Below are 26,038 nucleotides of genomic sequence, written 5' to 3'. Positions count from 1 at the left end.
TGTGCTTACCTGAACATTCCAAGAAGGGAGTCCTCATTTGGCCAGACAGGCCTGGACACGCTGCCTTTGGCCTGCCTCCCGGGGTCACTGAACTGGGTGCACAAAGATGAAAGGCTGGTATGACGTGGTAAGAGGTAATAAAAGTGGAAAGACAAACCCTGTCCAAATGAAAGCCACGCACAGTGTTTATTTTTGGTGTTTTATGGGGTGCATTTGAGGAAGGGAGATGGGAAAAGAGAGTTCCACAGGGGACAAACAGAAGATTCCACCCTTGGAGTGGGAGGAAGGAGAGGAAGGACAGCCCCTCTGGTTCAATGCTGACCTCTGGGCATCACCCAGATTCCGAAGGAGCCAGAGTTGCTGCCTCAGCCCAGAGCTGGTCATAGGCAGGATTTTAGATCCCAACGGAGGGTCCCTCTGGCTCTCCCACCCTTCACCCCCATCCTCGTCCCCACCCTGAACCTCTTCTCAAGTGCTTTGTAGCTAACCTTGCAAGGTGGGTAGGATAAATACAACCCTGTTTTACAGATGGCAAGCAGAGGCCCAGGCATAGAGGGCTGGCTTACGGCTGCATGTTAAATTAGCAGCCAGGTGAGGACTAGAACTTGGAACATCTGCCCCGCAGTTTAGGCTGTTTCATTCCAGCCCAGCTGTCTTCAGCCGTTGGAGAGGTGGCCCTGGGCGGTTCCAACCTCAGCCCTCATAGCAGAAGGCACCAAATCAGTCCGTTTCCTCCAAGCACACCAAGCCTGGACTTCCTGGACTTCCTGCTTCCCCTCCTTACCATGATCTGCTGCTTCTAAGCTTGAAGGGGGGCAGACCATGCATTAAAAGTTCCAGCCATAAAACCACGTGGCCCAGCTGTGGGAGGCTGCTCACTGAGCAGGTGGGCCCGAAGACATGGAAGACCTTCATATGCCAGATTCCTCCTCCCTATCCAGCCACAGCCTAGAGGGCTGCAAGCAACCCACACTCTCCCCAGACTCACAGGAGCTGGGGAAACCAGAGGGCTTCCTGCAGGTATGGTCCATCTGTTGGTAGGAGCCTTCCTCTCATTTTCTCAAGTAATGAGAGCCTGAAACCACAACAGAGACTGGGAGGAGCTAGGGTCTGAGAAAGGCCATGGGTGCTGCTAGGTGCCAGCCCAAGGGAAGGAAGGGTGGTGGTGGGAACATGAAGAGGACAGAGCTTGACTCCCCCAGGGAGCATGTATTCTATCAGAGAAGACACTGAGGCCTTGGATGAACCCCACTTCCCAAGTGCCTATTAGAAACCTGGCTCTGGGACCTTTATAACCAGGCAACCGAAGAGGCCTGAGGGTGAACCCTCTGCCTGTGAGCAGGGACAACCATCTGAAGAGGGCTGGGTGTCAATCCTCCATCAACCAATCCCAATCTGGATTCCTCTCTGACATCCCAAGGCTCTGCTAGAGCCCATGCTTGCCCTCTCTTGTGACTTTCGCTTAAACACTCAACCACCCTGGCAGGAATGTAAGTACTTACCAAGTAACCATGTGCTTCTCTATTGCACTGCATCCTTTGTGATTAGCCTGGACCATGTGACTCGTTTTACCCAATAGGATGTCAGTGGAGGTGACCATGTCACTTCTGGGCTGAAGCGGTTAGGAGCCAGTGTGCTCTCTCTGTCTCTCTCTTTTCCTGCCACAGCAATCTCAGAGGGACACACATTCCAGTTAATAATGGTGTAAGATGCAGGAAGTCCTCCACACCGAACTTAAACCTTTGCGTTGGGTTAAACAGCTGAGGTTTGAGACTTTCTCTAACGTTGTTTACCAGAGTGTTATCACCCTGGGTAATAAAATCCTGGCAAACAGGGATTCAGATTTCTATCCTGCAGATGAGCATGCTGAGGTCCAGAAAAGGGACTTGGTGCAATCTGTAGTTAGAGAACCACTTCAGCCCCCTGTGACTGGCTCCAGACACTAAGAGGTATTCCCTGCCCCTTGCATTGTCAGCATGTTGGAACAACTATAGGGACACAGAAGGGAATAGGCAAGGACAGCTATAACCTGCTTTTAAAAACTTGCATGGTGTTAAAATTCCATCAGGCTCATGCAAACCATGATATGCAGGCAGCTGCTGTTCAGAAAAGCACAGAGGAGCCCTAAAATTGGTCGGATGCCTGGGCCACCCAGGCATGTGGCAGGATGAACACAAGGCATGAGGGCAGCTTGCGGGGCCAGCTGTCAGACACTGCACCTGCAGCACGATGGATGGCAGGTCGGGGCCATCAAGACGATGGAAAAGAAGGCAGAGATAGGGCCTGATTTACAGGCACCAGGCAAGAAAATGCAGCCAAGATTTATGAGGGCTCAAGTGACTCATTGGAGCCGAGTTTATTATCCATCACATACATCTGAATGTGTATTTATGGCTTTCCAAATGATCCTGTCTCATTGAAAATTATGTCCAAAGAACATCAATAGCAGTACATCAGCATTGAGAAGGGCTGATCCAGAGTGGAGTTCAAGGCCTCTCCTAGTCGCCCAGGGACAGCAGTGGCTGGACTCATTTGTGTGTGCACAGGTCCACGAAGCAGACACAGGCCCATGGGCACACTGAGCTGGGCCCTGCACTGGAGCTGATGTGCAGAGATGAACCCCTCTCACAGGGCCCTGCCTGTACCCCACTGTGCCAGGCACTGAGCCAGGGGCCGGGTCTCATGAGGTCACTTCAGAGGCAGCCCAGAGGATGAGTGAGAAAACTAGCTCTGTCCCTTAACTGCTGAGTGACCCCAAGCAAGCTACTTAACCTCTCTCTATGAGCCTCAGTTTCCTCTTCAAGGAGGTGGAAGAAACAATGATGGTTATCCCAGAGAGTAATTAGGAGGCATGCAAGATGCTGCATGTAAAGTGCTTACCCAAATGCCTAGCATTCAGTAAGTGCCCATAAGTGTTATTTTTCTGTTAGTATCACTACTATCGCTTTAAGCATGATAATGCAATGTTTGTCAGAACCTGACCATCAAACCAAACCAAACAAGACAAATTTCTGGCTGAAGGAAGCCCCATTCAGTCAAAGAATGATTACTTACCTGGTTTCTACATGCTGGACACCAGAGAGGTAGGCCCAGGCAGTCAGATAACCACCAAAAAGGGATGTTTACATTGCAACTTTATAAATACATGACAGAAATGGTATGAATGGGTATGAGACTTGCTCAAGTCTCAGATGCACACATGACTTACCAAGCTCGGAAGCTGATATTCTGCCAGTACACAATAGTATGACTGTCTCCTCCGTATGTGTCAGTAAACAGCAACCACCCTAAACACTGAAGCGCTTCTCCTGTGCCCTGGCCACCCTCCACCAGGACCCCTGGATTGAGAACCTGTGCTTTGATCCTGGACTATGGCTTTTGGTCGCAGAGGTTCGGACAAAGAAGCAGGCAGCATTGTGCTTGCACTTCCCCACCGTTGCGAGGTTTTCCCCCTTTAGTGGAGGTGACTTCCAGGAAATTTAAGGACCTGACATCCTTTCACCCACCCCTTTCCTTTTTTGCTTTTTCTTTGGGAGACAGGCATTGAAAACTAAGACATTCAAAACAACCCACACATGAGGAAAATTAGGCAGTGACCACGCATGTCCAGGGAAAGGTTCGGTAAAGATCTGGGAAGACCTTATGTTTATGTGTTAGGCTGATGATCCTTGGCACAGAAACATCCTATAAATAATTGAAAAACATTAAATAATAACAAAAAAACCTTAAATCCTAAGGAAGAAGAAGAATCTTATTTCCAGAGTTACCACATCATTTGGTATTCAACTGGATTCAGCCTAGATCCAAGTGTCCGATTTACAACAAACATATTACAAAAAAATCATAGAAGTTAAAGTATGTCAATTATAATTGGAAAATAAATTAATTTTTAAAGTAAAAAAGGCAAGGGAAACAAAAGAAAAAATAAACAGATGGGACTACATCAAACTAGACAGCTTTTGCACAGCAAAGGAAACCATTGACAAAACGAAAAGACAACCCACTGAATGGGAAAACATATTAGTCAATGAGACATTTGATAAGGGGTTAATATCCAAAATTTATAAAAAACTTTACAACTCAACACCAAAAAGTAATCCAATGAAAAAAATGGGCAAAGGACCTGAATAGATATTTCTCCAAAGAGGACATACAGATGGCCAATAGATGAAAAAAACCCTCAACTTCACTATCATCAGAGAAATGCAAATGAAAACTACAGTGAGATATTACCTCATATCCGTCAGAATGGCTATCATCAATAGATCAACAAACAACAAATGTTGTCAAGAATGTGGAGAACAGGGAACCCTGTGCACTGTTGGTAGGAATGCAGACTGGTGCAGCCACTGCAGAAAGCAGTATGGAGATACCTCAAAAAATTGAAAATGAAATTGCCTTATGACCCAGTGATTTCACTTATAGAAATGTATCTGAAGAAACCCAAAACACTAATTCAAAAGAGCATATGCACCCCTATGTTCATCACAGTGTTATTTACAATAGCTAAGATTTTAAAGCAGCCCAAGTGCCGCCCATCAGTAGGTGAGTGGATAATAAAGCTGTGGCACAACACTACTTGGCTGTAAAAAAGAAGAAAATCTTACCCTTTGTGACAGCATAGATGGTCTTGGAGAGCATTATGCTAAGTGAAATAAGTCAGTCAGAGAAAGAAACTTACCATATGATTTTGCTTGTATGTGGAATCTAATGAACAAAATAAGCTAGTAAGCAAAATAGAAGCAGAGTCATAGAGACAGAGAACAGACTGCAGCAGGTTTGGGGGCTGGGTGAAAATGGTGAAGGGATTAAGCAAATCAAAAACCAAAAAACCTCACAGACACAGACAACAGTGTGGTCATTACCAGAGTGAAAAGGGGGTGGGGGAAGGTAGAAGAGGGTAAAAAAAATAATAAATACATTTTAAAAGCATACAAAGAAGAAGAAAAGTATGACCTGTTCAAAGGAAAAACATAATAAACAGAAACTGTCCCTAAAGAAGACCTGATGGCAGTTATACTAGACAAAGACTTTAAAAGAACTGTCATAAAGATGCTCAAAGAAAGGAAGATGTGGAGAAAGTAAGAAAAACAACATATAAAGAACAGTTGGAAATATCAATAAAGAGATAGAACACCTAAAAACAAATCAAAGTGGAATTCTAGAGCTAAAAAGTATAACTTAAATTTTAAAAATTCACTAGAGGGATTCAAAGACAGGTTTAGACAGACAGCAGAAAGAATTGGTGAACTTGAATATAAGGCAATGGAAATTATTAAGCCTGAGGAACGGAGAGAAAAAAGATTGAAGAAAAGTGATCAGAGACTAAGCGTCCTGTGGGACACCATTAAACAGACCCACATACACCTTGTGGTGTCTTAGAAGGAGAGAGAGAGAAGAAGAGAGGCTATTTGAAGAAATAATGCCTGAAAACCCCCCAAATGAGATGAAAGGCATGAACATAAACATTCAAGAAATGCAATGAATTACAAGTAAAATAAACTCAGAGATGCCCACCCTGAGACATAATCAGACTCTCAAAAGACAAAGAGAGAAAGCAGCAAGAGAGAAGAGAATCATCGCATGAAAGGATCCTCAATAAGATTACGGGCAGATTCCTTCTCAGAAACTTTGGAGGCCAGAAGCAAGCTGATATATTGAAAACTGTCAACCAAGGACCCTAAGTTGGAGGAAACTGTCCTTCAAAAGTGAGGGAGAAACGAAGACTTCCCAGACAAACAAAAGTTGATGGAGTTCCTGACCACCAAGGCTGCCCTGCAAGAAGCGCTCCAGGGAGACCTGGGAGGTAAAACGAGAGGATCCTAGACAGCAGCTTCAAGCTGTGCGGACAAATAAAGATCTCAGTGGAGACAAATACATGGGAAATTAGCAAAGCTAGGATTCTTAGAACACTGGTTTGTAACTGCACTTTTTGTTTGCTTTCTACGTGATTTGGGAGACTAATACATTGAAAATTATTTGTATAAGTGCTAGTATTACTGTAATTTTGATTTGTAGCTCCAAATCTTGTTTTCTATGTAATTTAGGAGATTAGTGCACTTAAAAGAATTACAAGTTTATGTTTTTGGCAACAGAGGCATAAAGATGTAATTTCCTGGCATCCACACTTGACAAGGGCAAAAACAAAGCTGTGAAGGAGCAGATTTTGTGTGTTATTGAAGTTAAGCTGGTGTAAATTCAAAATAGAGTGTTATAGCTTTAAGATGTTAAATATAATCCCCGTGATAAACACAAAGAAAAAAATATATATAGAATAAACACAAAAGGAAATTAGAAAGGAATTTAATCATTTTACTACAAAAATTAGTTAAACATAAAAGAAGTAATAGGGGAAACGAGGGACAAAAAAAGCTATAAGTCACATAGAAAAGCAATCTTTTCTTATCAGTAGTTGCTTTAAATGTAAATGGATTAAACTCTCCAACCAAATGACAGAGATTGGCAGAATGCATCTAAACACATGATCTAACTATTTATGGTCTATAAGAGACTCACTTTATTTTTATTTTTTACATTTATTTTTATTGTATTTTTTCCTACAAGAGACTCACTTCAGATCCAAAGACACAGATAGGTTGATGTGGAAAGATGGAGCTCTCCGGCTAATATCTGGAGATAGTAAGTGGTTTGCTTTCATGCATGCCTTTGATACGCAAACCAGCCAGTCCAGAGCTCCGCCACCCACTCTATCTGGCTTTTACTCTCCAGGAGTCAATATTTCTGTGCCCTAATCATCCCAGGGCCAGGCATCAGGCAAGTAGGGACAGTCCCTACACTGTCGAGCCTGCTAAAATTATTCAAACTAGCCAGTCTCAAATCTAATCAGCCTGTTCCCTGCCTTACCCATTCCTTCTCTTAAAATCCACAATAAAGCCTTTGCTCATGCATCGTCCTTGCTCTCTGTGCCTACTCACTGACCCAGGGGCTTCTCCCTGTGGACCCACATGGTGGGCCATGGCTCCTGGTTCTAGGGAACTGTGAGTAATAGCGCCTTCCTTCATGGCAGTCTCCTCCTGATCTGCTGGCCTCGCCATGCCTGATCAAAACAAATCCCAAGTACATTTTAATTGAAGCTCCCACTCCTGCTGGGCATTTTCCTCAAACTGGCACTTTCTCACTGAGCCTTCCGTCAGTGGGCAGTTCCCATGATCAACCAGGCTGGCTGCTTCCAGGTGATCATGAGAGTCAGAAGGAACATGGATGCCATTGTCATGTGCCCGATGTCCCTCCTTTGCTGTAAAAATAGGCGTCTTGGCCCAAGGTATAGTGTACAGGATTCCAGGTTGGAGAATCAGTCGCTCTCTAAGCCTGTGTGTGGTGCCAGCAGAGGCGTGCAGGCAGAGACAGCAAACGCGTGTCTGGAGTAGATAGACATTTATCTTCTCGCGCCCCTGGACATCAGGGCTCCTGGCTCTCAGGCCCTCAGACTCAACTTCAACTAAACCACTGGCTTTCCTGGTTCTCCAGCTTGCAGATGGCAAACCGTGGGACTTCTGGACCTCTGGAGCTGCATGAGCCGATGTCCATAATAAATGTCTATTGATCTATCTACCGTACAGGATATATATATCCTACTGCTTCTGTTTTCCCGGAGAACCCTGACTAATATAGCACCCATTGATTATCCTTTCCCTTGAGAACCATTGACTTTTTCCTGGTTCTTTGTAAATATGTTGAGTAACTTTAGATCTTATCTTGGAATTTTGCACATTATGTTAGGGAATTCTAGGTCCTATTAAAATCTTCTGATAAATTATTTTTTGTTAAAAGAAGGAAATCATTACAGCCAGGTTCGGCCTCCAAGTTTTGATCCTTTTTTCTTTTTTGAGCCTCGACTGCAGTAAAAGTTACATTTTTAAAACCTTTGTGACATTATTCTGGTCCACCTCACGTGTGTGCTCCCTAGAGGCTAGTTTGGGACTTTGGTGGTGGTCCATACTAGGGGATAATAAAGTATGGCTGACAAGCCCAGTCCAGCCTGCAGACTTGTTGTTTAAAGGCCTAAGAGATAAAGCTGGTTTTTATATTTGTAAGGGGTGTGGGGGTGGGAGAAAGAGAGGGAGAGGAAGAAAGGGAGGGAGGGAGGGAGGGAGGGAGGAAGGAAGGAAGGAAGGAGGGAAGGAAGGAAGGAAGGGAGGAAGGAAGGAAAGAGAGGAAGAAAGAAAATACATGACAGAGAATATTTGTTACCCACAAAGCCTAAAATGTTTAGTCTCTGGTCCCTTACAGAGTTGTCTGTCCTCAGTTGTCAAGGCCTTGGCTATGCTGTTTCAGGTCAGTTTCACGCAGACACAACACCAGCCTTGGGACTGTTCCCACACACTTAAAGGATCCCTTTCTCTAGCTCCCTCCTCCATAAGACCTGTGACACTCCAGCTCTTTCCCGGTGCTCTCACTAGAAAGCCAGGGTTTTAGTCTCTGCTGTGCCACACCTCCTACAACCGAGTCTGCCTTAGGGAAAAGTGGCAACAGAAAAAAGAGAAAAATATGGGGATTCCTCACCCTCTTCGGATCCAAGGGCCCCGTGCCCAGGTGACCAGAGAGAAATGTTTGCTCTTAGAGTTTTAGGTGCACGTGGGCTGCTGTCACCCGGGACCACAGATTCCTGCCTGGGGCTTGTCTCGGGACAACGTCGGTTAAAAGTGAAAGAAAAAAATTGGAATTTCCATCTGTGCTCTCAGCCCTGCAAGATACCCCATTCCTGGTTCTGTGGCCAGAAAGACAGAGCCTTTCTTAGAGCTTATTCAGTTTCCGTCCCCGTTCAGAGTCCCGGCATTTGGGCTGTGATACAGTTGAACTCGGAAATGCGGAGAAAAGCAAACAATCGAATCAGGGAGCTCACAGCTATTTCAGTTATTCTTTGAGTTTTGATTCACCTCCCCAGCCTACTTCCTGAGATTTACTTTTCAGAGTCCTTAGGAAGCCAGGACTTTAGCCTGGCCATTTACATATTCTTCCTTTAAGTAGCGTTTTGGCTGTCATCTGCGGGAGAGCTAAGGTGGACCTTGCTCACACTGTCTCAGCTGGACCCAGAGGCCCGATGGTGGTGGGGTGTGTGTAGCGCACTGACCCAGCTAAACTCACTGATTCATCCTAGCAGGTTCACACACTTAAAATTCTTCTAAATGTAAAATGATTTCATCTGGCAACAATGGCCATCTACTGTCTTCTTCCCAATCTTCACATCATTTTCTCACTTTACTGTAGGGATTGGAAACATTTTCTGTGAAGGCCAGAGAGTACACATTTTAGGCTTTTCGGGCCAGATGGTTTCTGTCACAATGACTCAACTCTTCAACCGAAGTTTGAAAGCAGCTACAGGCAATATATAAGTGGATGGCACGGCTGTGTTCCAATAAAAATTCGTTACACAAACAGGTGGGGGGCTGCACTCCAGAACGATGGAATAAGGACTCCCAAAAACTGTCCCTTCAGAAAAGCAATGAGAATGCTGGCAAAGAGTGTCAAAATCAACTTTCTCATGACCAAAGGCTTGCAATAATCTGCGGAGTGTTGTTTTTTTTTTAATTACAGTGAGAACAGCAAGCTTTGTGAAGTTTTAATTTGCCTTATTCCCACTTCTCCCTCCACAGCTCGGTTGTGGGCTTGAAAAGTGATAGCCTCCCAAGTCTGGTGGCTGTGGAAACCAGCCACCCGGAAGCCAACAGAAAGGGAAGAACAGGTTTGGCTCTTCCCCTAAAGTCCCACCCCCAGGGATTTGTCACTGTGTGAGGGGTCTAGCTCCAGTCTCTGGCCATTTGACCTGGTCCAGAGCTTGCACCGTGTGGGCAGCACTGGAATCACTGAGCTCCCCTGTACGGTGCTGACCTCCTGACCTCCGTGCTCTGATTCTGAGGGAAGCGGGCCTCCCGCCACTTCACCACGCAGACCTCAGGGTCAGTGTGGCAGGAAGCAGTATTCCTGGCAGAGCCGCACTCCGAGCAGTTTCCCCACCCACCAGCAGGTTCCCGATCTGGGCTGTCTGTGGTTGTCCTGCTGACGGACAATTTTCTCAGTCCGGTTCCCCTATGCTCCTGCTGATTCGGAGCCCTCCCACACCCTGCCCCCGAATGTCTTTTCTGCTTCCCCCAGACAAGCAGAGCGGGATTCGATTGCTTGCAGCTAAGAACCCTGATGGACATACTATTTTCCCCTTAACATTATATCACAGACATAGTACCATGCATTAAACATTATTCAAAACATTTTTAATGGCTGTACAATATTTTATCATATTTATGTACCAACGTTTTTAAAATTATGGCCTAGTGTTTGAGTAAATTATAAATTTCTGTTAAATACCAGCAATGAACATTAGTCACATTTTTAGCTTCAGTTCTTCTCGGGGTCGTGGCTTATGAGTGACAGTGCCAAGTTAGTGGTGTGGACATCTCAAAGCTCGTGTGGTGAAAAGCCAATTTTTTTCCTGGAAATTTTATACTAATTTGTGCCCTCCTATTTGCACCCTCATGGGTAAGAATGTTCAATTTCACTCCGATCAGCAAGATTGAGTAATATAATTTTAAACAGTCTTTGATAACCTCAAAGGGGGAATCTCATTGGTGTCTTGAGTGGGCATTTCTTTACCAGCGAAGCTAAATATTTTTAAATGTTGATTACATATTTTTATTTCTTCTTTTGTATATCTCCTGTTGACTATTTTTTTCTTTTCCCTCAAATCAATGCATGGCTTTCAATGCATCTTTAAAACATTGCAGACGGGTCTGAGGACTCATTCGGCATCTTGCTGTTTCTAGAGCTGGACAACTCAGCCTGGGGGCTGCGCCTTTTTCAGAAACATAGCTACCGTCCAAATGGTTTCTGACTGCCTCGTTTGTAACAGTTGTGGCTTGCTGAATCAAAGCAGCTGAGCTTGATACACGTTCAGTGTTGCTTGAGATACTGAACGAGCAACGCCTGACCTCATCCGAACCCTGTGGATGTATTTTTCAGCCAAGAAATCTCTGATTTGAACAAGAAAACCATCCCTCTGCATAAAACAACATTTGATGAGGAAGCGAGAGTACACAGACTCATCTTGTAACCAAAGCCCAGGGTAACACCCTTGATCCTGTTCTGTATGTGACTGCATACAGTGCAAACAGTGGCCAGTGGCTTTCTATTGCCCCACCATTTGTCAGCCAGAGCCTCTTCCTTTTCTTTCCAAAGAGACTGGGTTCTACATTGATATGAATGAAGTCCTCCGCAGGGTCCTCCGGGGCCTTTCACAGTAGCTGTATGCCCTTCAGAGTGATGTCAGCATTTTCTGGGATGTCGATGGCCTGGCTGCTGAGAACGGTCTTCATCCTTGCAGTAGATGCAGCGAAGAGAGCTTGACCATTTTTCTATTGGAATGTTCATTTTCATTGTTTTATAAATGCTTTTTATATATTAGAGGTGTTAACCCTTTGTCACACTTTGTGCCTTGTTTTTTAGTTCCCCAATAAATTTCATTGAATGGCTCTTTAAAACATAGAGATTAAAACTTGTGTGTGTTAAATTCTCTTATTCTTTCTCATTTTTTCTACTGCTTTTATGTGTAGAAAATCTTTACTCATCCCAAGATCAAATATTTGTCTCCAGGTTCTCCTAGATTGTTTATGATTTCCCTTTTCACATTTACTTCTTTAAATCCTCTGAAGGTTATACTGGAGTGTGGTGTGAAGGAAAGAGCTAATTTTATTTCCTTCAAATAGCTAAGCAAATGTCCCGGCATCATTTATTGAATAACCTGTTCTTTCCCCACAGATTTGCAATGCCACCTCAATAAGCTGAGACTTGGTAATCACCATGGTAACGGGGCCGCGTTAAAAGCATTCGTTCTCACAAAGTGGAGGGCTTGTGCCCAGCAGGGCTTAGTCTGGCCTCACTGCACATCTTCCCTAATTAAGATATACCTTTTGGTTTTGTGTTTTTCAAAAATTCTCCCTTTATAGCCATGATGCAGAAAGAATATTAAGGCCAAGGCACTTTCATGCTCAATTTGCTGAGTTGGGCCTGCCAGGGCGGTGGGAGCAAGGGAGGCGATGGGCACCCAGGTGAGAAAGTGGGCAGTGATTTGTTCCCGTTGCATCCCGAGAACCTGGAGGGACATCATCAAGGTCCTTGAGTGGCTGGAGGGTGGGAGTAGGACGGTCATGTTGGAGGACGCGGCTCTGATGTAGGACAAGGCACAGACGGCTCCGTCAGCCCAGCAAGAGCCCAGCTCGAGGCCTGAAGCATCCCTTCCCCTTCTGGGACGGCAGCTGCCGCCACCCACAGGTAGCAAAGTCCACATTTCCTTCTCTCTGGAGCTTCTCACTTTAGGTCCATGGAGTCCTCTTTCCTTGTAAGGTGCCTGTGTCCCATCTTGGGGGGCAGGGGGAAGACAAGACCTGGGCCTGTGCTCATCTGCCGAGAAGGGGGAGACCTTCTCACTTTGGGGAAGTCCCAGGGAGCCTGAGCACTGGAGGGAGAGACAGTGAAGACGTTTGACCACCCCTTTGAACAGCGGGTGACTACGAAACCATCTCCTGCAAAGAGAGAGTGAGCGAGAGGTCACAGCAAGCCGTAAGAAGATACAGAAGTCACTAGCAGACACAAACGCTGAGGTCAGAGAGAACACCAGTGGCAGTGAGGGGGGGACGCACTCACCCAGAACTGTGATTAATCAGTAGCCTCCTCCCGCTGCCGAGACCCCGGGGATGAATCAGAGCTGGCACTCTAGCCTTGGGGCTTGTCCCTACTCCCAGCCGATCCTGGGGGTCCCCTGAGATCCTTGGAGCCTTGCCATAAGCCCCTATTACTTGAGGCACTAAAATAGGTTTCTCTTGCTTATAATCAAAGCAGCCCATATCCCAGTCAGCATGAGGGGCCTGGCCGTGCGCTCTTGGCCTTCCACTTGGCATGTCCGCAGGCAGTGCTTTGGGCCAGGGTCTCCAGTCTTAACCAGTCACCCCTCTCTGCTTCTCCCTGAGGCCCGGGGACCAAGGCCTGCCACAGCACTGGTCCAGGTGTCTTTTCTCTTCTGTCCTCCTTCCTTCTGCTCAACCGGCGTCAGCCTGAGGCCTGGTCGGTGAAGAGCCAGCCCATCTTCTCCCTCCTCACCTCCAACAGGAGCATCCTTTGGGCGCAGGCCCTGCCACCTGACAGCAGCCCTCCCCAGCCCTGTGCTGTGGGCAGTCTCCAGGTGGGCTCAGGTGTTGGCCCTTGAAGGTGCTACCGGGGTGGTGCTGGCTGCAGCCCTGGTTATTGATCCCCAGTGCTGTGCCAACATCCTGCTCCTGTGATCCGTAATGTGAGAAAGGTCAGGGGGCTCCACCCCATTTGAGGGCAGAACAGCTCGGCTTTAGGAGCAACCAAGCCTTGTGGCTGGCACTCCAGGTTACCCGCTGGTGCCAGCATTGCTGGGGTTCTTGCTGTGCCAGGAATCTTCCAGAGAGGACAGTACTGTGGGGAGAAGGGTAAGATTCAGTCCTCCGTGTCCTACAGAATCCTCACAGATCAAGCTTCAGGGTTTGGCTGAGGTTCCTGGAACACGCTGATCCCACAGAGCTGCTGAGGGCCTTACAAGTCATCACAGTGGTTAGCAGCCTCCAGCTGGGCCTTAAGAAGTAACGAAGCACTGGTACCTGCCACAGACGGGTGACCCTTGAAATTGTTATGCTAAGTGAGAGAAGCCAGATGTAAGAGGCCACACACATTGTACGAGTCCATTTGTATGAAGTGTCCAGAACAGGTCAATCTGCAGAGGCCAAAAGCAGATTACTGGTTGCCTAGGGGTAGGGGAAATGGAGGATTGGGGGTGTTAATAAATGATGCAGGGTTTCTCTTGGGGGGGTGATGAAAATGTTCTAAAATTGATTGTGGTGATAATTGCACAACTCTGAATATAATAAAATCCACTATATCGAACACTTGAAATGGGCAAGTTGAAGAGTATGTGAATCATTGCTCAATAAAAAAAGCTCAGTTTTAAGAAAAGGGATGTAGGCTGCAGAGGTAGATGGCCTGAGTTCAAATCCTGACCCTACCACTTACTGTGTGGATAACCTCCTTGCGCTCACCTGCACAATGGCGACAAGGAAAGCACCTGTTACGTCAGGCTGCGTGGAGATTAAGTGAGGCAGCGCACACAACGGGCTCAGAACAGAGCCCGGCCTGCACAGGCCGCTGTTGAGGGAAGCAAACCTTTGCTTGTGGGATAAGGTGGAGCGTGAAAGCCCTGAGAGGCTGACCAGCTTGCCCAAAGTCACCGTACTAGGCTGAAGAATGCCTTGCACCGCAAGTGCATGTCCAAGTCCTCATTCTTGGGCCGCCTTCGGAAAGAGGGTAATTGTAGATGTAAGTGAAGGATCTTCAGGTGAAAAGATCATCCTGGATTACCTGACTGGGCGTCCTTGTAAGAGACACACGGAGGACAAGACAGACACAGGGAGAAGGCCAGGCGAAGCCGGAGGCAGAGGTTGCAGGGATGCGGCCACAAGCCCAGGGGATGCCTGAGGCCACCAGAAGCTGGACAAGGCAAGGCACAGCTCTCCCCAGCGCCTTCAGAGGCAGCACAGCCCTGATGACACCCTGACTTCAGACTCCAGCCTCTGGGGCTGAGAGCAGACAGTTCTGGCGGTTGCTCCAGCAGCTCCAGGACACTTGTGCAGCCACTCGGCCCACAGCGCCGGGGCCAGGACTCTGGATTCCAGTGATCACTTGGGACCCCTTCACTGCATTTATCTGTGGATAAAAACAGCTTCAACCCCAGTTACCATGAAGGCTCCAGCGGTGGGCTCTGCGATCCCCTTTCACAGACAAGGACACTGAGGCCCTGTTGTCGCCTGCCCGTGCCATACACCCAACAGTGTGGAGGCGGGCAGCCTGGGCAGCTGGAGTCTGGCTGTCTCCTCCAGCCACACCCGCTCGTTAGATTTCTCAGCCCCTGCCTGAAACAGCATTTAATTTGCCTTTTACAACACATCAATTGCAAGTCCATTAATTGGCAATTGAAAGTTACAGGTGACATTAGAATTTATTAATAACATTGGAAATAAATCTCCCTGGAATTCAAGTAATTGAAAGCCTCATGAAATTCTCTCTCTCTCTCGTTTTTTTTAATAATCCATAAAACAGGTCTGGAAGAGAGGTGTTCCAGAAATCTCCGGGGTGGTTGGGATTGCCGGTGTGGGTGGTTGGGGTGGGGAGGGACTTCCGTTCTGCCCGAGGCCATTCTTGGGTGCCTGCCTGACCCTGCCCACCACCTCGTCCCCGCCTCTTAGAGTCTGGAAGCAGTCACTTTCCTATTGGAAATGTCCCGTGACCCACTGCAGCCATCAGAGCTGGGAGCTGGGGACGCAGGTGCGGCCCTGCCCACAAGAGCACAGCCCCGTGATGGGGACAGAGATGCGGAGGCGCCTTTTCGATTCAGGGAGGTGGAGGCTGGGGTGTCCCACTGGCACCTGGAATGCCTCTGGCCAGAGTCAGGCGGTTCCTGCCCATGCAGAATGGCCCCAGGTGGGCCTGTGGGACACCCCAAGCTCAGGTGAGAAGAACGTGTCCCCAGCATACCCTTCCTGCTCAGCCTGCAGTGGGCCAACCGCACCCAGGGCATGCTGGGGGGGGTGGGGGGCAGTGCTTGGAAGTGGCTCCCGAGACCCTGGGGACGGAGTGTCCGGTAAACGTCTAGCCACACCTCAATTCCTTCCTGGTCCCCAGAAACAAGTTTTCTTCCTTTCTTTTTTCTTTTAAGAATTTATTTATTTATATTGAGAGAGGGGAAGGGAAGGAGAAAGAGAAACATCAATGTGTGGTTGCTCCTCATGCGCCCTCAACTGGGGACCTGGCCCACGACGCAGGCATGTGCCCTGACTGGGAATTGAACCAGTGACCCTTTGGTTCTCAGGCCAGCACTCAATCCACTGAGCCAGAAACAAGTTTTCTTAAGTTGTAGCCCTAAGGAGTTACACCAGGAAATGTGAGGTCCTATTGGAATGCCCTAGACTAGGAACTCCCAGCCGCTTCTGAGCCTACCTGCCCTTTACGGGGGCGTTCTCCATTCCAAGGCAGCGTGTCAGCAGCCGGCTTCTGCCCGAGGCCAGGACGTGCTCCCTGGCTGAGGCAAAGTGCACCCCTCACCCCAGCCCCCCTTCAGTTTCTCATAGCCCATGTTGGGAATGATATTAGAAGGACTTTATGGACGGTATAGCACAGGACCCACAACTTGCAACAGATCCTGCTTGGGGCACTGGGACGGGGGCACTGGGCACTGGATTGGTGGGGGATCTTAGGAGGGGCTGGGATGGTGGGGAGCACATGGGGAGCTGGGGTCGGTCATACGAGGGCGTTTCATATTTTAACAGCAGAGTCAGCAGCCCTAGTGGAAGCCAATGAACATCAGCCCAGTCTGAGTGCCCTCCACCTGGCTGCCACACTGGGGTACTTAGTGAAGGGGATCCCGAATTTCCACTTTGGCTGCTCACCAGCAGGGATGGGGCAGGCGAGGCTCCCTGTGGTGGGCTGAGAGGCCCTGTTCACATCCAGACTCTGCCCTGCCCAGGGGACCCTGACCCCCTCCCCCACCCACAGAGCGGAAAGGCTCAAGTCAGGGCCTTGCTCTCCAGGTTCTGATGGGCAGGGGTGTGAGGAGAGAGGCTCTCATGGAGCCGACAGCGCAGGGCTAGGGCCTTGGGGGAAGAAGGGCTGTGCTGCTCTGGACCCCGGAGGAGGGGCCTGGAAGGGCAGGTGTTAAGCGAAGGGCTATCAGCCCCTGTCCCACCACATACACACACGCACATGTGTGTGCCCACCAGTACATGTGCATGGTTGCACACTCATGCACGTACATATGTACCAGGGCCTGGAGCCCGTTGGCATTTGACAGGCAATGCTGGGTTTAGTCTGGACACTGGGGCACAGGGACACGTGCACGCAGGCAGCAGCACCTCACAAGAGGCTGGGAGTACCCTGGGGAGGGGGCAGGGGACTGAGAGCAGAGCAGACTGGGGAGGAGACAGGCTGGGGCAGGGTGGGTGGGCCTCTGCTAATTCTCCCTCATTAACCCCTGAGTGGCCCACATAGGCAGGTGCAGGGGTGGAAGCTCAGGGATGCCCTTACTCTCCCCCTTTCCTGGGCTGACCCTCCTGAGCCCCCTCCCCAGGAGCTGGGAGAAGGGCAGTTTTCGGCAGCGGAGGTTGGCTGTACTCTGGAGGCCCAGTAATGGCATCCTGGCTGAGGGACGCCGGGGGATTTGCCTCACCGTTCCGAGTCACCCCTGGGCCCTGTTGGCTAAACACCAAAGAGCAGGCCAGTTTCCACACATGGGCACAGAGACACTTGGGTTCGCCAGAGGGTTCCAACCTGACTCAGTCGGGCTGTGGGGGTCAGCGAAGGTGACACGTCTGAGGATTTTGCCCAAAGCCAGGAAATGTGCTTCTGCAAGGGCTGTGCCAATCCCCCCATCCCCCACCACCACCTCAACCAGCACCCACAGGCTGGACAGCGATGAGGCCAGAATGAGAAGCTCTGGGCCTGAGCTACAGGCCCAGTGCTGCTCTTTATGGGCCCACAGTCTGAGGCGAGCCTGGGGGGACAGAGCCCAGGCTGGGGGCCAGGAACAGGGGAGCTGCTGCAAATTTGTAAGTGGGGCGTGCGGTCAGGTTTGCATGTCAGAAAGATCGTCAGGTCAGATGGGGGGGTGAGGCCAGACTGACTGTAAGAACCCGCTGAAGCTGTGTGTCTCCACGGGTCAATTTCCTCTCCTTCCAGCGTTCGGGGTCCTCCAAGATCTGATGCTTGGAAGCTGCTTCAGTCTCCTTCCCATGAGGACTCCTTCTGCTCCTCATGCTAGCCTGCTGTGCTCATCGCCTGCTGCTGGCCTCCACTCACACACCCCTCCAACCCTTGCAATGCCATCCCTCGGTCCCTCGGTTCACATGGACTCCTCTTCCTTTTGGAGTCAGCAGCTGAGGGCACAGCCTTTCCGAGTCCAGAGACCTGGTCTGAAACCCAGCTTCAGCACTGGCTGCTATGTGACCTTGGGCAAACCACTCAGCTTCTCTGGGGCTGAGCTGACTCTCCACACAATGGGGAAGGTGGCTATGAAGCTGAAGGGAGGTGAGCCTGCAGGCCATTTAGCAGGGGCCCTGAACTCATCCTTATGAAGGACCAGGCCATGTCCACCTCCCTGGGCAGACCATCCCACAGCCCCAGCCTGTGGTGACTGAGGCCCCTTCTGGGGTCCACACCTGCTGCCCTGCCCAACTCAACACACTGCGGACCTGGCCTGTCTTCCCGGCTGGCGGGGACCTCCCCTGGGGAGTGCGTTCCCTCCTGCACCCCCATCCATCCCCAGTGGCTCTGAGGTGGGCTCGGGAGCACCCAGACATCCTGCTCCCACGCTGGGGGGCTCACTCCAAGCTCTGTTAGATCCCACCCGACCATGCAGGATCCAAGGCCAGGGGACAAATGGAGGCCCCACATGTCTAAATATTTTAAAGTCATGTGTGGAGCTAACCAACTTAAATAAAACATGCTCTGTGCTCCTACTTTTACAATGTCCTTTGTAAGGACCTGGGAGATCAGGCTGAATTCAGGTTGTGACCTTACAGAGCTGTGTGCTGGAACATGATGGCCTAGGGAAGGCTAGCCCCTGGCCCTTTGAACCCCCACTTCCCCAACCCCCCACCCCCAACAGCCGCTCGCGTCTGCCCTGCACCAGGGGCCCTATGCGCATGCGTGGACTGCCACTTGCACACCTACACTCAGTCCACACCCACCAAACAGCACCCCCCCCCCCTTGCAGGTCGAAGAAGGACCAGTTACCAGTGGTGATGGGGTCTGCCTTTAAGACATTCACAGGGAGGAGCCCATGTGGACCCCGGGCTGGGGGGCACTAGGGCAGCACACTCTGCCAAGGGGTCTGGGGGACTGAAATGCCTCCTGGGCTGCTTCACTAAGGGGTCGAGGACTTCACTGGTCAGCCAGCATCAGGTCCAGTGGGAGTTCCAAGGGGTGCTTGGGGCAGGATGGGGGCAGGGCTCCAGGGGGCCCCAAGGGTGGCCTGGAGAAGGAGAAAGGGGCCCAGCCATCTGGGAGGAGCACTCACGCCTCTGTCTGGCCCATCCGCTCCCTCCTGTACCCCTGCAAGCCACCGTGTACGTCTTACCTGAGGGGCTACCAGAGAGCCACCCTCCTTCTCCCTTCCAGCCTTTCCCCACATTTCCCGCAGAGCCCTTCCCTGCGAGGCTGACTCCCGCTGACCCCTGAAGGCCCCTTTCTCCTCCATGGGCCCTCCTCACACTCCCTGACCACTTGCTGCCCCTCTGCTGTGCCGGTGTGACCCAAGGCCATCCCTGCCACATGTGTCACACTGCCCAGGACTCCCCTGTCCTCACTTCCAGTCACAGTGATGCGAGATGTGGGCCTTCTGAGGACGGCTCCCTACAGCACCCAGGGGTCACAGTGGCCGGGGTCGCCAGGCCCCTGTGCAGCCGCAGACATGAGACACGAGACCCCGGTGGGGAGAGCACCTTTATTGTCAGAGCGTTACAGACTTCCTGCCCACCTGTGACCGCCCCTCCGCGAGGCGGCCTGCGGAAGGCCGCACCTTCCTGCAGAGGGGCAGTTGGGGCCCTGAGGGCAGGGGAGGTTACCAGGGTCCAGGAACAGGCCGCCGCCTCCCAGGAGCACCTAGAGCACTGGGGACGGAGCGCTCCTGCTGCTACAAGGGGCGACATACTCGGGGTGGCGCCAGCACCTGTGAATCTGAGTTTGCTGCCCTCGCTTGAGTGTGGATCCTGGCCCAGCGAGAGAGGAGCACCAGGGCGTGCGGGCACGGGCCCCGTGGCCTGAGAGGCCTTGAATGGCCTTGAGGGCTGTGGACTGAGCTCTTCTGTCTGGGGCACCAGGGCAGTGGGGGCTATTGTGGGGTGGCCTGGGCCCACCACCCTGTGGGGAGGCGCGTCTCCCCGCAGCAGGGCCGGGACTCTGGCAGCCCTCCTTCCTCTGCTTCAAGAGGACATTAGACTTGCCACGTGGTGCAGAAGTGCCAGCCAACAAATTCCCAGAGACCTGGAGCGGGCAGGGCTGCACGTGAAGCCCCCGGAGGGTGCGTGTTCCTGTTAAATCCTCTGTCCTCTGGCTCAGGGGCAGGGGATCTGGTAGGGGTGGGTGGGCTCAGGGAGACCGAGGCAGCAGTGGGCTACACCAATTTGGTTTGGGGGCCCTTGCATCCCAAGGCTCCTTCTCATTCCCGAGGTCCACGTGACTCTCGTGGGTTTATTCAGGGTCTCCCTGGCCTTAAGCCTGTGATGGCTTAAGCCTCGGAGGTGAGGAAGGAGACCCAGGGCCCCGCCCTCCTTCCCTCAGCCAGCCCAGCCTCCCCAGCCCAGCGCTCATCGCCCTGTCTGAGTTTCCCATGGAGAGAGGAAGATGACCGGGTGGAGAGCTCAGGAACTGAGAGGACTGGGTTCAAATTCTGCCCCAGTCCTCCACAGTCTGGTGGTTTTGCAGGTTATTTATCCTCTCCAAGCCTCTGTTCCCCATGTAAAGTGGGGATAACAAGCCTACCTCCTAAGGGTTAAATGAGACAATGAAGGAAGAGCTCCTTGGACAGGCCCAGACGCCTCAGGAACTCAGTAAATGATAAGTATTATGGTTATTCTCACACCCTTCCCCGCCCACCCAGACTCTGTCTCCTGCAGGGGGTCAGGGGTGGGCGAGGGCAGGGACAACAGCAGGGCTCTGCCAAGGGTGCCGGGCACCTCTGGACCCTGTCCCTGGAGGTGCCATCAGTCCCCGAGGCCCCGGAGCTGTGGGAGCCGATGTCCCCATGATTGTCCATGCCTGGAGTCCAGTCCCATTAGGGGTGCCTTCAAGATCCAGTGCTGGCACAGGCTTCAGGGCTGGGTCTCCGGTGGGGCTTATCCTGGAGAGTTGGGCCCTTACTTCCCGCTGCTGGCCTGGCCAGTGCTCTTCTGCACAGGGCTGGGGCCAAGCAGGGCAGCGAGGGAGCCATCGGGTGGGGTGCCACCACGCTTCATCTTGAGGTTGGCTCTCAGGACAGCATCCTGGCCGGAGCCCCCCTCAGGGGAGGCCAGAGGATCTAGAAGGAGAGCAGGAGGGTGGGCCTTGGGAGCACTCACAGGCGCTTTCACTTCCGCTCCCTGGGCAGCAAAGGGAGCGCTGTGCCCAGTGAGGGCAGGGTTCGCTACTCATGCATGCCTCATTCGTTCATTCATTCACTCACTCATTCATTCATTCATTCACTCTTCCACAAATGATGACCAGAGCTGGGCTCCAGGCCCCGAAGAGGTGCCAGTCACCACCCTGCCACCAGGGAGAGACGTGGAAAACCTACTCCACGAGGAAACAGAGACAGCGCAGACCACTGCGAGGAAGGAGGGGGTCGGCTCCACGGGAGAGACTTGGAGCGGGTCCTGGAGTGGGGCTGCTGTTGAGCAGGTGGAGGGTCGGGCTCGAGCAAAGGCCTGGAGGTGGGAGGGGCCTGAGACGACGGGTGGTGGCTCTGCGTCACTGGGCACCAGGCTATGCCGGGGAGGGACTTGGGACTAGGCGGATCTAGATGTCAGTCATGGGTGGCAGGGTGTCAATGAGAGTCCTCGATGGGGGGAGGGACAGGGTCTGCCCGGGGTTCAGGGGAAACTATCTGGCAAAGGGAACATGGAGGCAGGGAAACCAGAGCCAGGGGCAGCGGCCATCACGAGGGCGGCAAGGAGCCGGAGGCAGGAGCAGGGGGAGGTTCCCGACTCTGTGGCTGGCCGTGGGCTGCCCGCCCCTGGGCCTGGCCACTGCTCACCGTGGATCCCGATCATGTGCTCCAGGATGAGGACTCTCTCTGCCAGGATCTTCAAGGCCTCCCGCAGCTGCTGCACCCCCTCACCCTGGCGGGAGGAAGCAGCCAGGGTCAGGGCCATTCCGTGTCAGCGTGCACATCCTCCCCGTGTCCCCCCACTCCCGCCTAGTCCCCATCACCATGGTCACTACGACAGCCATCGTCCACTCCATGCCAGGGGTGGGGCTGCAATTCCTGTTCACAGACAAGGGACCCGCAGCACAGAGAGGGGAACGAGAGTCCTCTGGACACACAGCCTGGCAGTGGCCAACCAGGGCCTCGTGCCCAGGCCTGTTCCCTCCAGTCTGGGCTCTTCCTGCTTCACAGCGGCCTGCCTGCTTCCCCTGTGCGCCCTTCTTCCAGAAAACACCCTGCAGAGCACCTGACACGGGCTCACGGGCCGGGCCGGGGAGCTTTGCCGGTTTCCCTTCCGGCACTGCCCACCAAGAGCCCGTTCCCGAACGAGGAGGAGGGGAGCCACCGCTTCCAGGGTGCCGGCGGGAGTGAGGGATGATGGCGAGTCTGCACTGTGACACCTGGCCTGCACCTGGGCCAAGGGCCTCGTGTGCCGAGACACACGAATGAGCTGATTTATTGAGAGGACAGGTGTCAAGTCCACTTTGAAAAGTGATGCTGAAGGGACAAGGCCCGCCCGGAGTCAGCAGCAAAAAGGACACCTTTTTCTTGTGTAACATGACAGCTGCCATGACATTCAGAATAATTCAGCTTAAAACAAAACAAAGGGAGACCAAAAGGCATTCCACTGGGTTACAAGAGAGTTCTTCCCACCAAGGAACCGAAGTCCACCAGGCGTCGTGCTGTGGACAGTATCTGGGAGGGGGTGTCCCGAGTGAGGGCCAGGGCGTCCAGGCCCCTTTGTCAGGGACCCAGCTAAGCCCTGGGTCCCTGGGCCACAGGTCGCGCTCCTATGAAGTGGGGAGGGGGTCATGGGCACCTTCTCAGTCTGGTGTTGCAGGAGGCCTCTGAACCTGGGTTCACACCCCGGCGCTCCCGTCTTCCTCCCGCTGCCTCCCAAGCCCCCCACGGTTGCTCTGTTCCAGCATCTTCCCCACTTTCCAGTCCCACACGGTCCTCCGGGAGGTCCCACAGCCCCAGTCCACCTCCCCCGGCTCCCTGCCTCCAATGCCCACCTCCCCAGACACCCCCCTGCTTGGAACCTCCCCCAGCTCGCTCACCCAAGGGGAGACTCTCATTCTCAGCAGGCACGGCCTCCCCTGCTGGCCCCCGTGCCCTTGGCCCCTTTATCCAACACCCCAGTCCCCAGCACCCCTCCTGCTCCCAGAGGGTAGAGGGTCCCCACGGCCGTGTCCTCACCCCAATATGTCCCTCTCCACCCATCCTCTGGGCTGCTGTGCGCTCCCATTCTCACTCCCTCCTCCTCCTCTCTCACATCCACCAGCCATCTGTCCACCAGCCCTTGACCCCGTGGGCACATCAGCACACCAGGCGCTGGCCATGAGAAAGTCCTGTCCCGGGAGAGGTGCCCCCACCCCCACATCCTGAAGCCCCCACTTCGGGTCTGCGGCTCCTCCTGTCCTCTCCAGCAGGCTCTCCCCTGGCCCCTGCCCCAGGCCAGTCACCCCGTCTGTGCTGCCCCCACAGCGGAACCTTCACCCTGTGCTCCAGCTCTCACTCATCTGTCTTCCACACAGAGCCGGGACCCCGTTCACCCCACGGTCAGGAAGCACAGGGGGCGGGGCCGAGTGGTGCCAGCACAAATCTGTTGGGGACCTGCTCTCCCACTAAGACATAGCCAATCGGAGGAGGGAAGCAGGGGCCAAAGGCACAGTTACCTCTGTGGCAGCTTTTTCCTCCTCTTCCCCCTTCCTCCCAGGCTCACCCTAGGGAGAAAAGCATGCAGTCAACAGCCAGCGTGGGTGGGGGGCAGGCATCTGGGGTGAGCAGAGCAGTGGAAGGCCATGCCCCCCTGGCCACCTGCACAGCCTCACTTGGGAGGGGGGTGTCTAAAGTTGGCTTTAGGGGCTTAATTCTGCTTCTTGGGAACCTCCTGAGCTCATGTCTTGGCTCTTGGAGGAATCAAGACCCTGCCTCTTAGGACCCTGCTTCTCTGTCTCAAAAGTAGAGCCAGCCTCACAGTAATACCTACTTGGTACTTATGCCTCCTGTGTGAACTTGAATAAGTTCAAGTGCCTCTCTGTGTCTCAGTGTTCTCATAGTATCTACCTTGGAGGACTGTTAAAAGGATTAAGTGAATCAACATGATAACAAGCTCCAACTGGAGCCTGGCACCTAGAGGTGCTCTGAGAGTGTCCTCAGGGGTTACTAGACGGAAGCCTGGGAGGAGGCACAGCTCTGGAGGCTAACACACCTGGGTTTAAATCTTGGTTCTGTGGTTGCCTTCCTGTGTGACATTAGAAAAGTTAATGAGTCTCTCTGAGCTGCCAGTTCTGGCAAACAGGGATAATGAAGCATAGTCTTGCGGGGTCCCTGGGAAGCTTAAATACGCTATGGATGAGGAGCGCCTCCACCATGGCCAGCACATAGTAGGTACTCAGCAAAGATCCACACTTCCTGCAGGGCTCCATCCCCTTCCCCACCCCTCCACAAGGCCTTGGGCACGAAGAACGTTCTGCCCCTAGGGGCAGGAGCTAAGGCTCATAAATCTGTGTTTCCAAGAATGGAAACCAGAAGTCCGATTTCCAAGCCTCTTACATTCGGAGAGGTCCAGAGAAGGGAAGGCACGCTCTGGGTCCACAGCATGTCAGCCCAGGGCCCTGGGCTCCCTGGAAGAGGCTCTGGGACTCTCAACCAACCCCCTCTACAGGAGGCTGTTTCAGCCTTGCTCACACTCCCAGTGAGGCGGCCCCCTGCCTCCCTTCTCTGCTTGGGCATCTGGGACTGCACCCAGGTTGCTCCTCCCTCTCCTCTGCCCCCTCCTGGCCGGGTTGGAAAAAGTCATGTTTGGGGAGGCTTTGTAGGGCTGAGCTCAGGTAACACCACCCGGGACAGTTCCCGCCCACCTGGCGCCCTGGGCCTGCACCAGAGCCCACCGCCCCAGGTGTGATCCACCTAGCCAGTCCCACACTTACAGACGGCCCCGACACACCCCGCTCTCCAGCCAGGCCCTGCAGAAAACCAAATACAGCAGGTTAGTCCTCGCCCGCCCTCCTGGCCAACCCCTCAGTCCTCCCCTACCCTGCACTGGATCTGAAAACTAGGAAGGCCACTCCTGGGGACCTCCCAGGTTCTACAGCCACCTTCCTCTGTCTGGCTCCTAAGTGAACCTCAGCAGAGCCCTCGGTCTTCTCATCTGTAAAATGGGGCAATCAGAAAAGGGAAATGGATGGCAGAACCCGCATCTTCTCCCCCGAAACTCAGACACTGAGTGACAGCAATGGCAATATCGAGGGCACCACACGTAGACTTCCGTCAGTGCCATGCCCAGCCGGGCGGCGCCCTGAAGCTCCAGACGCGTGCGCCCAGCCATCCTCCATCATCCCTGCCCCGGCGACCAGGATGCACACCACTCCGCCTTTCCAGAGTGGACTCCTGGTCTCCGTGCCTGCCCCCACGCCACATCACCCTTCTCAGGGAAACAGCTCCACGGTCCTCCCGGCTGCTCCAGCACACTCCTGGGAGCTCCCCTTCTCTTTGCCTCACTCGCCACATTTATTCCATCAGCCAGACCTGTCAGGTCCACTTTCTAAACATGTCCATTCACCTGGCCACTTCCACCACTACCACCCGTAAGTTGCTCTCAAGTCCCCCTCTGCTCTGCTGTGGCCCTTCCCTGGTCTCCTCGCCCCTCACCCCCACCTTCCACCCCCCACAACAGCCGAGGGGCCTTAAAGATGCAGATCAGATCACGGGCTCTCCCCCCACTAGCACGCAGAGTGCCCTTTCCACTGTGACAAAAACCCAGCCCTCGGCTCCACAGGCGAGGCCCAGCCCCCGCCCCACCTCCTCTCCCTCCCAACACACTCTCCCTCCCTCAGTGAGTCTGGTGAGCCCCAGCCTTGTCCCTGCCTCAGGCCTCTGCAGTCACGCTTCCTCCTCCCCGTGCCGCTCTTTCTGGGCCTCTCTACACGGCTGCTGCTCTGGGCCCTGGGGCCTCAGCCAAGTGCCCCTCCTCACCTCTGTCACTCCCCTCCAGTCGCAGCGGACTCCTCCCCAGTCCCTCTGCCATGTCGCCTCACTCAGTTCTTTCCTGACACT

At 52.6% G+C, this 26,038-nt stretch overlaps 1 protein-coding gene and 1 pseudogene across 1 annotated transcript in view; both read right to left on the bottom strand.

Moving 5' to 3' along the window:
* Positions 1 to 10,679: 10,679 nt before the first annotated feature.
* LOC118499326 lies at positions 10,680 to 13,409 on the bottom strand (annotated as a pseudogene).
* Positions 13,410 to 19,505: 6,096 nt separating this feature from the next.
* Positions 19,506 to 26,038, bottom strand: part of COL26A1 (collagen type XXVI alpha 1 chain) — a 175,689-nt gene continuing 169,156 nt past the window's right edge. Inside the window, exons 10-13 of the mRNA XM_028515606.2 lie at positions 24,913 to 24,948; positions 23,656 to 23,703; positions 21,806 to 21,890; positions 19,506 to 21,091 (exon numbers count right to left, since the gene is read on the bottom strand). Of these exons, the coding sequence (XP_028371407.1) occupies positions 20,931 to 21,091; positions 21,806 to 21,890; positions 23,656 to 23,703; positions 24,913 to 24,948 (330 nt within the window). The 3' untranslated portion in view covers positions 19,506 to 20,930. The remainder of the gene's footprint in view (positions 21,092 to 21,805; positions 21,891 to 23,655; positions 23,704 to 24,912; positions 24,949 to 26,038) is intronic.

The sequence above is a fragment of the Phyllostomus discolor genome, chromosome 3 (assembly GCF_004126475.2).
Source record: "Phyllostomus discolor isolate MPI-MPIP mPhyDis1 chromosome 3, mPhyDis1.pri.v3, whole genome shotgun sequence".
Lineage (NCBI taxonomy): Eukaryota > Metazoa > Chordata > Mammalia > Chiroptera > Phyllostomidae > Phyllostomus > Phyllostomus discolor.
The sequence above is the reverse complement of the archived record's forward strand: the minus strand, read 5'-3'. Positions and strand labels throughout refer to the sequence as shown.